The sequence below is a fragment of the Bicyclus anynana genome, chromosome 6 (genome assembly GCF_947172395.1).
Source record: "Bicyclus anynana chromosome 6, ilBicAnyn1.1, whole genome shotgun sequence".
Taxonomy (NCBI): Eukaryota; Metazoa; Arthropoda; class Insecta; order Lepidoptera; family Nymphalidae; genus Bicyclus; species Bicyclus anynana.
In genome coordinates, this window is record NC_069088.1 from 12,176,012 (window position 1) to 12,189,820 (window position 13,809).

The 13,809-nt window shown below is 35.6% G+C and overlaps 1 protein-coding gene and 4 long non-coding RNA genes across 7 annotated transcripts; 2 read left to right on the forward strand and 3 right to left on the reverse strand.

Moving 5' to 3' along the window:
• Positions 1-274: 274 nt before the first annotated feature.
• LOC128198155 (uncharacterized) lies at positions 275-2,747 on the reverse strand. The gene is made up of 2 exons (XR_008250893.1): positions 2,298-2,747; positions 275-1,435 (listed from the first exon to the last, which is right to left on the reverse strand). It is a non-coding gene; the product is annotated as an uncharacterized LOC128198155 (long non-coding RNA).
• LOC112055932 (piggyBac transposable element-derived protein 3-like) lies at positions 1,576-7,520 on the forward strand. Of its 3 annotated transcripts, none has more exons than XM_052882021.1 (3): positions 1,576-1,762; positions 4,704-5,488; positions 5,736-7,520. In XM_052882021.1, the coding sequence occupies exons 2-3, from the start codon at positions 5,377-5,379 to the stop codon at positions 7,475-7,477; spliced, it is 1,854 nt and encodes a 617-aa protein (XP_052737981.1). In that variant the 5' UTR covers positions 1,576-1,762; positions 4,704-5,376; the 3' UTR covers positions 7,478-7,520. The 3 variants fall into 3 exon arrangements, with proteins under 3 accessions (XP_052737981.1, XP_052737983.1, XP_052737982.1); XM_052882023.1 differs by lacking the exon at positions 1,576-1,762 and adding an exon at positions 3,209-3,846 and having other exon boundaries at positions 4,980-5,488; XM_052882022.1 differs by lacking the exon at positions 1,576-1,762 and adding an exon at positions 3,853-4,122 and having other exon boundaries at positions 4,980-5,488.
• A 952-nt stretch (positions 7,521-8,472) lies between these two features.
• LOC128198156 (uncharacterized) lies at positions 8,473-9,703 on the reverse strand. Its single transcript, XR_008250894.1, has 2 exons — positions 9,345-9,703; positions 8,473-8,697 (listed from the first exon to the last, which is right to left on the reverse strand). It is a non-coding gene; the product is annotated as an uncharacterized LOC128198156 (long non-coding RNA).
• A 200-nt stretch (positions 9,704-9,903) lies between these two features.
• LOC128198157 (uncharacterized) lies at positions 9,904-11,330 on the forward strand. Its single transcript, XR_008250895.1, has 2 exons — positions 9,904-10,314; positions 11,071-11,330. It is a non-coding gene; the product is annotated as an uncharacterized LOC128198157 (long non-coding RNA).
• A 417-nt stretch (positions 11,331-11,747) lies between these two features.
• LOC112046038 (uncharacterized) lies at positions 11,748-13,681 on the reverse strand. The gene is made up of 2 exons (XR_002886841.2): positions 13,231-13,681; positions 11,748-12,392 (listed from the first exon to the last, which is right to left on the reverse strand). It is a non-coding gene; the product is annotated as an uncharacterized LOC112046038 (long non-coding RNA).
• Between the last annotated feature and the right edge of the window lie 128 nt (positions 13,682-13,809).

Here is a 13,809-nt window from a genome sequence, read left to right on the forward strand (position 1 = left end):
CTACATCTACCCTACCCCTACCCTGTCCTATCCCAACCCTACCCCTACCCTGTCCTATCCCAACCCTACCCCTACCCTACCCTACCTCTGCCCTACCCCTACCCTACACTACCCCTACCCTACTCATTAAGGCTGTACTTCTTTATTTATTCCTCCCACCGCGAGTCGCGTCGAGCGCGGCAACTGTTACACAAAAATAATCCTTAAAGTCCTTAAAGCATGAATTAGTATTCACGCGCAATGGCTTAGCGTATTTCATGTATAACTTTGGTGGCTTTACCGATTTTTATGATTCTTTTTTTTATTGAATAGGTAATAATGTTAACTTTCTTATTAGGGATAAGTGATGAGTGTTATAAACATAAGAGTAGACAAATATAATTAGAAAGCTCGGAACTGCTAAGCTATCGGGAGTTACACGTGTTATTGTGAGTCAACCAAAAAAGATAGACATATATATGCTGTTGTGTTTTTATAGATAATTTTAAGGAGAACATTTCCGTCATACATGATTTCTATGTAGCTTTAACCATTAAGGCTGTACACGCGACGGAAGCTTAAAAAATTGAGTAACATCTCCCGTTTTCTCAACATTTCTCTTCACTGCTCTACTCCTATTGATCGTAGCCTAATGAAAAGTATACTATAACCTGCCCAGGAGTATGTTGAATAATTGTACCAAGTTTCGTTAAAATCCGTCCAGTACTTTTTGTTTCTATAAAGAACATACAGACAGACAGACAGACAGACAGACAAAAATTTTACTGATTGCATTTTTGGCATCAGTATCGATCACTTATCACCCCCTGATAGTTATTTTGGAAATATATTTCATGTACAGAATTGACCTCTCTACAGATTTATTATAAGTATAGATAACGGTAATAAATACAGTAAGCATAGATTTTCAGTTAGACATTTTTTAAACCCACACAGCTTAAAAATAAATCAAATATATACTTCTCATCCAAACAGTCGGCCTGTACAGTACTTGCAGACACTGTTTTGATGATTAGTATATTTTCTTAAATCAGAAAAACAAGTCATCATCATGGATCAGTCATCAATCATGGATTCAGCCCTGCCCACTGTACTTGACAACATATTGGCCATACTTAAATGTTAAAGCATGTTTATTTTTAAATATGTTTTACCGTAAATAAATTATTACAGATGCTATCTTTCTAACAGCTAGCAGGATAGGTACAATGAAGTTACACACTAAATAATCAAATTTATTTTATAATTAACAAAAATGAGTAAGAATATAGATGGATGGCTGACATAGAGCTCCTGGAATTAGACACACACACACACCACATAATTCTTAAGCTGGCTCAGCTAGTCAGTCTTGTTGTCAAAGCACTCATCTTCATGTCTCTGAGTCAATATCAGTGGTTCATCATAATGGTCTGTTCATAATAATCAATTTAGTCTGAAATTAAAAAAAACAGTTAATATTTCATACTAAAAGTTAGATAGAATCTTTGAGAGGAAAACATTAGCAGTGGTCCTGGTCCTGGGTTTGATCCCTGGCTGGGCCGATTGAGGTTTTCTCAATTGGTCTAGGTCTGGCTGGTGGAAGGCTTCGGCCAATTACCACCTTACTGGCAAAGACCTACCACTAAGCGATTTAGCATTCTGGTACGATGCCATGTAGAAACCAAAAGGGGTGTGGATTGTCTTACTACTCCTAACAAGTTAGCCCGTTACCATCTTAGATTACATCATCACTTACCATCAGGTGAGATTGTAGTCAAGGGTTAACTTGTAAAGAATAAAAAAAAAACCTGCTCCAATGTGGATTGGTAGTTATGGTGTTAATATACCACTATCAGATGTTAATGATAATTATTGTTCCGAAGGTCCTGTGTTTGATCCCCGGCTGGACCAATTGAGACATACAGCGAAGCGATTTAGCATTCCGGTGTGATGACGTGTAGCAACTGAAAGGGTTGTGGATTTTCAGTTTAACTTGTAAAGAATAAAAAATAAAATAAAACAGTAACATTTTGCTCTCAGTAGAGGATTTTGAATGGTATATCTAAATGCCTAGATAAACTAACTCTGCGAACCCATTGTAATTATGACACTGTTGTTGGCTGGTGAAGGAATAAAACACCCTAAAGAGCTAGAGAACTGTTCAAATCCTTTAATAATAAGTCTGTTTGTGAAGTCACTCATCACACACTTAGGTAAACCTATGTATATTAATGCCGATTCATACGAGACTTAGAGATTAACACTGGGATAAAAATAACATGCGGACTTTTCTAAAAGACAGAGGAAATGCCCACCCTCTCCTTTTGCGCAGCCCGGATGTGCTAAATACTTCCCAACAAAGAAATTACTGCTATAACTAGTGCAGGGACATGTAGTAGACAAGCAGCGCGATCACTTATTAATCGGGCATTGTTGATTGTTCTTCAGTTGGCTAACTGTAAGTTAACCACTTGTAGTTACGCTAACCACCTTAGCCCTGCCTTGCCTGAGTTAAGGGTTGTTTTAATGAGAAACTTCTTAAGAAATGGACATCGACAAAATTAGATAGAGGTAGTTTTCTTTTTTGTTTACTTTTATATTTTTGATTAACAATAACACAAACGAAGTGAACTTTGCTCCTAAGATCACTATAATTTAGTAAAATTTTGCTCAATTTCTAAATTCTCTTTAAAACCTGAAAAATAAAATTTTTGTTTTGTTTTGTTAAATTAAAATTTCCAATCCACAGGTTATTAATATGCTATGTTTCACCACAGACTAATAGGATACCCCGTTATTTTGACACTAGCCTACACAGACAACCAAATAGTCCAAATAGCCCTTGGTTAAATTCGTTAATTGCGTTTTGTTACTTGAGTTGCATGTACCATTTTCTCACGCTATTTTCTTCAATAGTAGATATTTTTAGTGAAATTTAATGCTTCTTTAATGTTTTAAACAAAAGACATAAAACTTTGTTAAAATATATGCATTATTATGGAGTTCGACTTAAATTTGATAATATTATTAACGATAGTTTCACTATCGTTTTGCATAAACAATACGCAATCTTCATGAATGATTTCAGTTCATCGTTCACCATCCGGTCTTCATATAATGAACTAAATTAGACAATACCAATGTAAAGTTACGATTGATCGTTGATCGTAGCCGATCGTATGAACTTTACGATCAATGAACTCCGTTAGACAATTAGGCCCCTAATTGTCTAACGGAGTTCATTGATCGTAAAGTTCATACGATCGGCTACGATCAACGATCAATCGTAACTTTACATTGGTATTGTCTAATTTAGTTCATTATATGAAGACCGGATGGTGAACGATGAACTGAAATCATTCATGAAGATTGCGTATTGTTTATGCAAAACGATAGTGAAACTATCGTTAATAATATTATCAAATTTAAGTCAAACTCCATAATAATGCATATATTTTAACAAAGTTTTATGTCTTTTGTTTAAAACATTAAAGAAGCATTAAATTTCACGAAAAATATCTACTATTGAAGAAAATAGCGTGAGAAAATGGTACATGCAACTCAAGTAACAAAACGCAATTAACGAATTTAACCAAGGGCTATTTGGACTATTTGGTAATCTCCCTGTTGTCTGTGTAGGCTAGTGTCAAAATAACGGGGTATCTTATTAGTCTGTGGTGAAACATAGCATATTAATAACCTGTGGATTAGAAATTTTATTTTTTAATTTATCAAAACAAAACAAAATTTTTATTTTTCAGGTTTTAAAGAGAATTTAGAAATTGAGCAAAGTTTTACTAAATTATATTGATCTTAGGAGCAAAGTTTACTTCGTTTGTGTTATTGTTAATCAAAAATATAAAAGTAAACAGAAAAGAAAACTACCTCTATATAATTTTGTCGATGTCCATTTCTTAAGAAGTTTCTCATTAAAACAACCCTTAACTCAGGCAAGGCAGGGCTAAGGTGGTTAGCGTAACTACAAGTGGTTAACTTACAGTTAGCCAACTGAAGAACAATCAACAATGCCCGATTAATAAGTGATCGCGCTGCTGTCTACTAAATGTCCCTGCACTAGTTATAGCAGTAATTTCTTTGTTGGGAAGTATTTAGCACATCCGGGCTGCGCAAAAGGAGAGGGTGGGCATTTCCTCTGTCTCTTAGAAAAGTCCGCATGTTATTTTTATCCCAGTGTTAATCTCTAAGTCTCGTATGAATCGGCACTAATATACATAGGTTTACCTAAGTGTGTGATGAGTGACTTCACAAACAGACTTATTATTAAAGGATTTGAACAGTTCTATAGCTCTTTAGGGTGTTTTATTCCTTCACCAGCCAACAACAGTGTCATAATTACAATGGGTTTGCAGAGTTAGTTTATCTAGGTATTTAGATATACCATTCAAAATCCTCTACTGAGAGCAAAATGTTACCGTTTTATTTTATTTTTTATTCTTTACAAGTTAAACTGAAAATCCACAACCCTTTCAGTTGCTACACGTCATCACACCGGAATGCTAAATCGCTTGGCCGTATGTCTCAATTGGTCCAGCCGGGGATCAAACACAAGACCTTCGGAACATTAATTATCATTAACATCTGATAGTGGTATATTAACACCATAACTACCAATCCACATTGGAGCAGGTTTTTTTTTTATTCTTTACAAGTTAGCCCTTGACTACAATCTCACCTGATGGTAAGTGATGATGTAATCTAAGATGGTAACGGGCTAACTTGTTAGGAGTAGTAAGACAATCCACACCCCTTTTGGTTTCTACATGGCGTCGTACCGGAATGCTAAATCGCTTAGTGGTAGGTCTTTGCCAGTAAGGTGGTAACTGGCCGAAGCCTCCCACCAGCCAGACCTAGACCAATTAAGAAAACCTCAATCGGCCCAGCCAGGGATCAAACCCAGGACACCACTGCTAATGTTTTCCTCTCAAAGATTCTATCTAACTTTTAGTATGAAATATTAATTTTTTTTTTAATTTCAGACTAAATTGATTATTATGAACAGACCATTATGATGAACCACTGATATTGACTCAGAGACATGAAGATGAGTGCTTTGACAACAAGACTGACTAGCTGAGCCAGCTTAAGAATTATGTGGTGTGTGTGTGTCTAATTCCAGGAGCTCTCTATGTCAGCCATCCATCTATATTCTTACTCATTTTTGTTAATTATAAAATAAATTTGATTATTTAGTATGTAACTTCATTGTACCTATCCTGCTAGCTGTTAGAAAGATAGCATCTGTAATAATTTATTTACGGTAAAACATATTTATAACCCTTTCAAGCCCGTTTAAAACGATCGTGCACATTATTTTTTTAAATTCCCGCGCCGTTCCGAAGCATCTTTGTAGAGCGAGACCGGCATCGCACGATCATGCACGACTTAGACATCCTAGTAAAAAATATATTTCGCGCGTTTTGCTTGTTAGTTGGCATCAGTGAGGTGACAAAGATGGCAGCGTTTTTTGACGATGGCGGCGGTAATCGTAAGTAACCATTTTTTTGGCAAATTTCTATAAAACTAGTATATTGTTGTTGTTATTTCATTATAGAAATCTTAGTCTACTTGTTTCTAAGTTCATAACATATTTACGTGAGATTTTTCAATCAAAAATATTACATTAAAACTATTATCACTATCGTGACGTTCGGGTTCATTACCAGTTTAGACGGTTTTAGTAAAAGACTGATATTTTTTCAATTTATTTACAAATAATATTTTATTTTTGGCAGGGGTCGAGCTAACTAGCGATTTGGTATTACAACTGCTTGGAGATGGCAACGATTCGGAGGTAGAAGGACTAGGTGATGATGATGACATGCTTTTTAGAAACTCATCGAACCAGAACCCTGCTGTTGAAATTCGTTCGTCGTGTACCCCAATACCGCCCCCGGTTGTTCATAGGACTGGAAATGTAGCCTGTAGACGTCCGGGAGTCAGAAGAAGGATTTGGAAACAGGTATCTTTCAATCAAAAAGAACATAACTATCTTCCTCGGGCTCGCCCAGCAGCTATTCGAAGTCCCATGGAATATTTTAACGACTATTTTGACGACGAGTTTTTTGAACATTCAGCTATGTGTACCAACAACTACTACATGCGTCGCACTGGCTGTATCTTAAATACGAATGCCATAGAATTGAAAAAGCTTGTTGGCATTCACTTAATCATGGGTGTTATCTCGTATCCACGACTGTACATGTATTGGCGAGATGGCATGCGACTGGACATAGTGGCAAAAATCATGGCCAGAGAAAGATTCAAGACATTGCGTTCAGCTTTCCATGTTGTGGACAGTGACACAGCTGAGCCAGGTAGTAATAGTACCCTATGGAAAATCCAACCGATACTAGACCGGGTCAAACGAGCTTGTGATCGATTAGAAAGGCAGCCAGGTTTTTACTCTATAGACGAACAAATGCTTCCTTTCAGCGGTGTTTGCCCTCGCGGGCTTCGACAGGTTATTAAAAGCAAGCCTCGACCTCAAGGTCTTAAAATTTTTGTGGCCACAACTCATGATGGTCTTATGATCGATTTTGAAGTATACAGAGGTTCTGATACTCCGTTCGGCGACAGATCTTTAGGGGTTGGAGCAGCGGTGATCTTGCATCTCTCGAAATCTATTCCTAGAGGCAGCTGTATTTACTTTGATCGATACTTCTCTTCAATACCATTACTTGAAAAATTAAATTCGATCGGACTGCACGGTACAGCAACGTTAATGATGAATCGAATACCAGAACGCAAAAACATTGACTTTAAACCTGATCGCCGGATGAAGCGTGGTGAATCTCAACAATTCGTATGTGACGACATCGTAGTTGTGAAATGGATGGACAACAAGTCTGTGCTAGTCGCATCAAATTGCACTTCTGCAGACGATACCGTTTTTTTGAAACGCTGGGATAAAAGTTGCACAGGGTATATTGACGTCTCTGCACCAAAAACCATTGCCAATTACAACAGGCACATGGGGGGTGTGGATATACTCGACCAATCTATGGAGTATTATCGCACGTTTATAAAAACAAGAAAATGGACATTGAAGGTAATACTCCATTTTATTGATCTAGCTGTTTGCAATGCGTGGCGTCTGTATAAGATTGAATGTGCAGCAACTCAAATCCAAAGCAATAAAATTATGGATTTAATGGAATTTAGAATGCAAGTAGCAGACGGACTTACAAATTCGCCTGTTCGGCAAAGGAGGTCTGCAAGTAGTGATGATGACCAAAATGAGGTTGAAAATTTAGTACCAAACACGCCAAAGTATAAGAGGTCTAATCAACCCTCTACAGCTAAAAGATATGATGGCTATGACCATCTCCCAGCCTTTGAGGAAATTGATAATCCTCGTGCGTGTAGATTGGAAAGATGTCGAAGCCGATCTAAAATTAAGTGTGAAAAGGGCGACGTTTACCTGTGCCTCACGAGGAAACAAAACTGTTTTGCAGCTTATCACAAAAAAAATTAAAAACCATTAATATAATTTTAATAAAAACATTGTCTTTTTTTCATTTTTACTGTTGTTTTATTTACTATCGAATATTTTTAAACCCTAAAACCGACCACCTACACGATCGTGCACTAGGCATCTTAAAGCCCAAACGTCACTATCGTGCAGGGGTAGTTGCAGGTCCTAGGGGTGTTACAGAATTTTTTTATTAATTTTTACATACGCCTTAAAGACCTCTCAACCCATCTTTCTTAATCAATCATAACAATCTTACAAAAAAAATTTTGGGCCTGAAAGGGATAAATAAACATGCTTTAACATTTAAGTATGGCCAATATGTTGTCAAGTACAGTGGGCAGGGCTGAATCCATGATCCCTCAGTGTCTTGTCTGGCCCCTTTATGGAGTAGCTAGTTAGGCTTTAGCAGATTTATATTCTAATTTGATAAAACTCGTTTTTCTGATTTAAGAAAATATACTAATCATCAAAACAGTGTCTGCAAGTACTGTACAGGCCTACTGTTTGGATGAGAAGTATATATTTGATTATTTTTAAGCTTTGTGGTTTCAGGGTTTAAAAAATGTCTAACTGAAAGTCTATGTTTACTGTATTTATTATTATTATAATAAATAAACTTAAAAAAATCTTTTTTTTATAAACTTCCAACCCCTATTTCACCCTCATTTTCATAATTCTTAGAATACTAGTAGTCAAGATACTGTAATAAAAAGATACAGTTTGTGAGATTGTAGGGTTAAACACTGGAACTACTGAACCAATGTTGAAGATTATTTTACCAATAAAAATCCACATTTGAGTATTATAGGCCATGTATTCCTTCCCACGGGAACAGGAATTATGTGGGTGAAACTGCAGGGGGTATTATAAATGTATTTTTTACAACTACACTTTTTTGAATAATTTATTTAATTATTGTAATGGTAAAAAAAAATATTAATAGTAAAATGTTAAAAAAGCTTTAGTTTTGGAAAAGACTACAAAAAACAAACTCAGCGAAGTAAGTATTCTTTTATTTTCAAATATCAAATATACAAATACAAATATTTTGATAATACACACACATGATTTGACCAGATAACAGGGTCATCAGTACAAATGTCCTATCAGCTAAAAGCCTTTGCCATCTTTTCTTCAGCACACCAATATGTTATTCCACTGTATTGCAGGTGCTTTTTGCAATATTGGAGTCTGCAGTTATAGGGCATATTCCAAATATCCTGTAAAGCAAAATTGTTAATATTGAGCATATTATAAAATACACACATCAACATTTAGTCTCAATGTAAGTGTAGTTTGTGTACTAAGATAATATAGCAGACAGACAAGCTTCGCTTTGACTCATTCCCTATTCCTATCCTATTCTACTCCCACCCATTGGCTTATCTACTATTATTTCCTATTCCTATTCGGTAGCTCAGAATCCTAGGATTCCTAGGGTAAGCATGCACCAATGGAAAATGTAAATGTACCTATGAGCGATGACAAAAGAGTTCGTTTGCCATAATCATAATTTTAAAAATGAAATTCGATTCCTTTTTGCTTAATAACCAGCAAACTTAACTAAACCACACACATAAGCCCTGGAACACAGATCCCAACACATTGGATACAACAACATGCAAGATGTCGCAGAAATCTAAAACATGGTATGGTATTAAATATCGTAGGTAGTGTGTTTATGTCGCTCTATGGACTTGTCGTCTCTTTCTCTGGTACGTCTAAAGAAAGTGTGTGTAAGAAGACATTGGATGCTGGAAGAAAGATGCTGTTTGATCCCCAGTTCTTGGAGGAGTGAGACTGTGTCCAGGATATGCAAGCATTCTTCTTCAACACATTTCTAGAGCGTGTATATTCTGTTTCTCACTTTCTCTCAGAGTCCAAGTCTCAGCATCCTATATAAATCGATTAATAGCACTCAATTAACTTCATTGTTTTGACTTTATAGGTTCATTGCAAAGAATATATTATTTATTACTCTTTTTAACAGAGTTCATTGTTTACAAACAAAACACTTCGCAAAGTTTCGTCCTAAAAATGCTAACTGTGGACGGAGAGACTGAATTGAGAGATTTAGAATGGAAAAAAATATTAATTTTAGATATTTAATAAAATATAAATAATTATTTTGGAATTTTGGACATCCACAATTTGTCCGTTTTACGATCAAAGGTGACTCAAGACCCATCGTAAGTTTTTGACATAAGCCATGAACATAAAACTTTACACAATTCGAAGACAATCGCAAATAACTGTCAAATCATGGGCCTAATTGTCTAACGCAAACGATTGAATTTGACAGTTGAAATCGTACGTTTTTACTTGTCAAACGGCTATTTCGGATTGTGTAAGCCAATGGAAAGCCATCGGTTGGGCATAGTTAGTTCATTACGATTAGATCGTTATTTTTATACGAAGAGTGAATGATTTGATATGTTTTGACAGTTATTTGCGATTGTCTTCGAATTGTGTAAAGTTTTTAGTTCATGGCTTATGTCAAAAACTTACGACGGGTCTTGAGTCACCTTTGATCGTAAAACGGACAAATTGTGGATGTTCAAAATTCCAAAATAATTATTTATATTTTATTAAATATCTAAAATTAATATTTTTTTCCATTCTAAATCTCTCAATTCAGTCTCCCCGACCACAGATAGCATTTTTAGGACGAAACTTGGCGAAGTGTTTAGTGCTTTGTTTGTAAACAATGAACTCTCTTAGAAAGAGTAATAAATAATATATTCTTTGCAATGAACCTATAAAGTCAAAACAATGAAGTTAATTCAGTGCTATTAATCGATTTATATAGGATGCTGAGACTTGGACTCTGAGAGAAAGTGAGAAAAAGAAGATACACGCTCTAGAAATGTGGTGTTGGAGAAGAACGCTTGCATATCCTGGACACAGTTTCGAAACAACATCTCACTCCTCCAAGAACTGGGGATCAAACAGCATCTTTCTTCCAGCATCTAATGTCTTACACACACTTCTTTGGACGTACTAGACAAAGAGACGATAAGTCCATATCCTTAGAGAGACATAAACTCACTACCTACAATATTTAATACCTTATCATGTTGTAGATTTCTGCGACATCTTGCATGTTGTTGTATCCAATGTGTTTGGATTTGTGTTCCAGGGCTTATGTGTGTGGTTTAGTTAAGTTTACTTAAGTTTGCTGGCTATTAAAGCAAAAAGGAATCGAATTTCATCGAAATGGTGTGGATTTTCATCCTCCTCCTAACAAGTTAGCCCGCTTCCATCTTAGACTGCATCATCACTTACCATCAGGTGTGATTGTAGTCAAGGGCTAACTTGTAAAGAATAAAAAAAAAAAAATTAAAAGTATGATTATGCCAAACGAACTCTTTCCTCATCGCTCATAGGTACATTTACATTTTCCATTGGTGCATGCCCACCCTAGGAATCCTAGGATTCTGAGCTACTGAATAGGAAATTATACTAGATAAGCCAATGGGTAGGAGTAGAATAGGATAGGAATAGGAAATGAGTCAAAGCGAAGCTTGACTGTCCGCTATATTATCTTAGTACACAAACTACTACTGCTCAATATTAACAATTTTGCTTTACAGGAGATTTGGAATATGCCCTATAACTGCAGACTCCAATATTGCAAATAGCACCTGCAATACAGTGGAATAACATATTGGTGTGCTGAAGAAAAGATGGCAAAGGCTTTTAGCTGATAGGATATTGTACTGATGACCCTGTTCTGTTCAAATCATAAATGTGTGTGTATTATCAAAATATTTGCATAGATTGTGAAATTCTGATGATATTTGATTTGGTTGGATTTTGATATTTGAAAATAAAAGAATACTTACTTTGCTGAGTTTGTTTTGTTGTAGTCTTTTCCAAAACTAAAGCTTTCAGTTTAACATTTTACTATTAATATTTTTTTTTTTTACCATTACAATAATTAAATAAATTATTCAAAAAAGTGTAGTTGTAGAAAATACATTTTTTAATTCAATATATTATTTTGAATATCTCTGTTTAATACGTGTATGTTCGCCCCCCTGCAGTTTCACCCACATAATTCCTGTTCCTGTGGGAAGGAGTACATGGCCTATAATACTCAAATGTGGATTTTTATTAGTAAAATAATCTTCGAAATTGGTTCAGTACTTACCCCTACAATCTCACAAACTGTATCTTTTTATTACAGTATCTAGACTACTAGTATTCTAAGAATTGTGAAAATGACACCTCTGAGGGTGAAATAGGGGTTGAAAGTTTATAAAAAAAAAAATTTTCAAGTTTATTTATTATAATAATAATAAATACAGTAGACATAGACTTTCAGTTAGACATTTTTTAAACCCTGAAACCACAAAGCTTGAAAAATAATCAAATATATACTTCTCATCCAAACAGTCAGCCTGTACAGTACTTGCAGACACTGTTTTGATGAATAGTATATTTTCTTAAATCAGAAAAAAAAGAGTATTACCAAATTAGAATATAAATCTGCTGAAGCCTAACTAGCTACACCAAAAAGGAGTCGACTCAACACAGGAATCATGGGTTCAGCCCTGCCCACTGTACTTTACAACATATTGGCCATACTTAAATGTTAAATCATATTTATTTTTTACCGTAAATAAATTATTACAGATGCAACCTTCCTAACAGCTTCAGTCAATCACAGGATAGGTACAATGAAGTTACATACAAAATAATCAAATTTATTTTATAATTAACAAAAATGAGTAAGAATATAGATGGATGGCTGACATAGAGAGCTCCTGGGATTACACACACACACCACACACCACATAATTCTTAAAGCTGGCTCAGCTAGTCAGTCTTGTTGTCAAAGCACTCATCTTCATGTCTCTGTGTCAATATCAGTGGTTCATCGTAATGGTCTGTTCATAGTAATCAATTTAGTCTGAAATTAAATAAAAAATTAATATTTCATACTAAAACTTAGATAGAATCTTTGAGAGGAAAACATTAGCAGTGGTGACCTGGGTTCGATCCCCGGCTGGGCCGATTGAGGTTTTCTCAATTGGTTTAGGTCTGGCTGGTAGGAGGCTTCGGCCAGTTTCCACCCTACCAGCAAAGACGTACTGCCAAGAGATTTAGCATTCCGGTACAATGCCATGTAGAAACCAAAAGGGGTGTGGATTGCCTTCCTACTCCTAACAAGTTAGCCTGTTACCATCTTAGATTACATCATCACTTACCATCAGGTGACATTGTGGTCAAGGGCTAACTTGTAAAGAATAAAAAAAAACCTGCTCCAATGTGGATTGGTAATATTATGGTGGTAATGTATAATATACCACTATCAGATGTTAATGATAATTAATGTTCCGGAGGTCCTGTGTTTGATCCCCGGCTGGACCAATTGAGACGTACGGCCAAGCGATTTAGCATTCTGGTGCGATGACATGTAGCAACTGAAAGGGTTGTGGATTTTCAGCCTAACTTGTAAAGAATAGAAAAATAAGAGTAACATTTTGCTCTCAGTAGAGGATTTTGAATGGTTTGAATTTGTGGACCCATTGTTATTATGTCACTGTTTTTGGCTGGTGAAGCAATCCAGGAATAAAACACCCTAAAGAACTGTTCAAATCCTTTAATAGTAAGTCTGCTTGTGAAGTCACTCATCACACACTTAGGTAAACCTATGTATATTAGTGCTGACTCATAAGAGACTTAGAGATTAACACTGGGATAAAAATAACATGCGGACTTTTTTAAGAGACAGAGGTAATGCCCACCCTCTCCTTTTGCGCAGCCAGGATGTGCTAAATACTTCCCAACAAAGAAATTATTGCTATAACTGGCAGCAGGGACATGTAGTAGATAAGTAGCGCGACCACTAATTAATCGGGCATTGTTCTTTAGTTGGCTAACTGTAGTTAACCACTTGTAGTTACGCTAACCACCCTAGCTCTGCCATGGGCGTGGACACTGAGTTATGGGTTGTTTTAATGAGAAACTTCTTAAGGAATGGACATCGACAAAAGTAGATAAAGGTAGTTTTCTTTTTTGTTTACTTTTATAGTTTTGAGTAACAATAACACAAACGAAGTAAACTTTGCTCATAAGACCACTAAAAATTAGTAAAACTTTGCTCAATTTTTAAATATTCTCTTTAACCTGAAAAATAAAAATATTGTTTTGTTTTGATAAATTAAAATTTCTAATCCACAGGTTATTAATATGCTATGTTTCACCACAGACTAAAAGGATATCACGTTAATTTGACACTAGCCTACACAGACAACAGGGAGGTACCCAAGTAGTCCAAATAGCCCTTAGTTAAATTCGTTAATTGCGTTTTGTTACTTGAGTTG

Coding starts and splice junctions, on each gene's coding strand:
- LOC112055932 (XM_052882021.1), top strand. CDS start 5,377: ATGCACGACTTAGACATCCTAGTAAAAAATATATTTCGCGCGTTTTGC. Junction 5,489..5,735: donor TGACGATGGCGGCGGTAATC/GTAAGTAACCAT, acceptor TATTTTTGGCAG/GGGTCGAGCTAACTAGCGAT.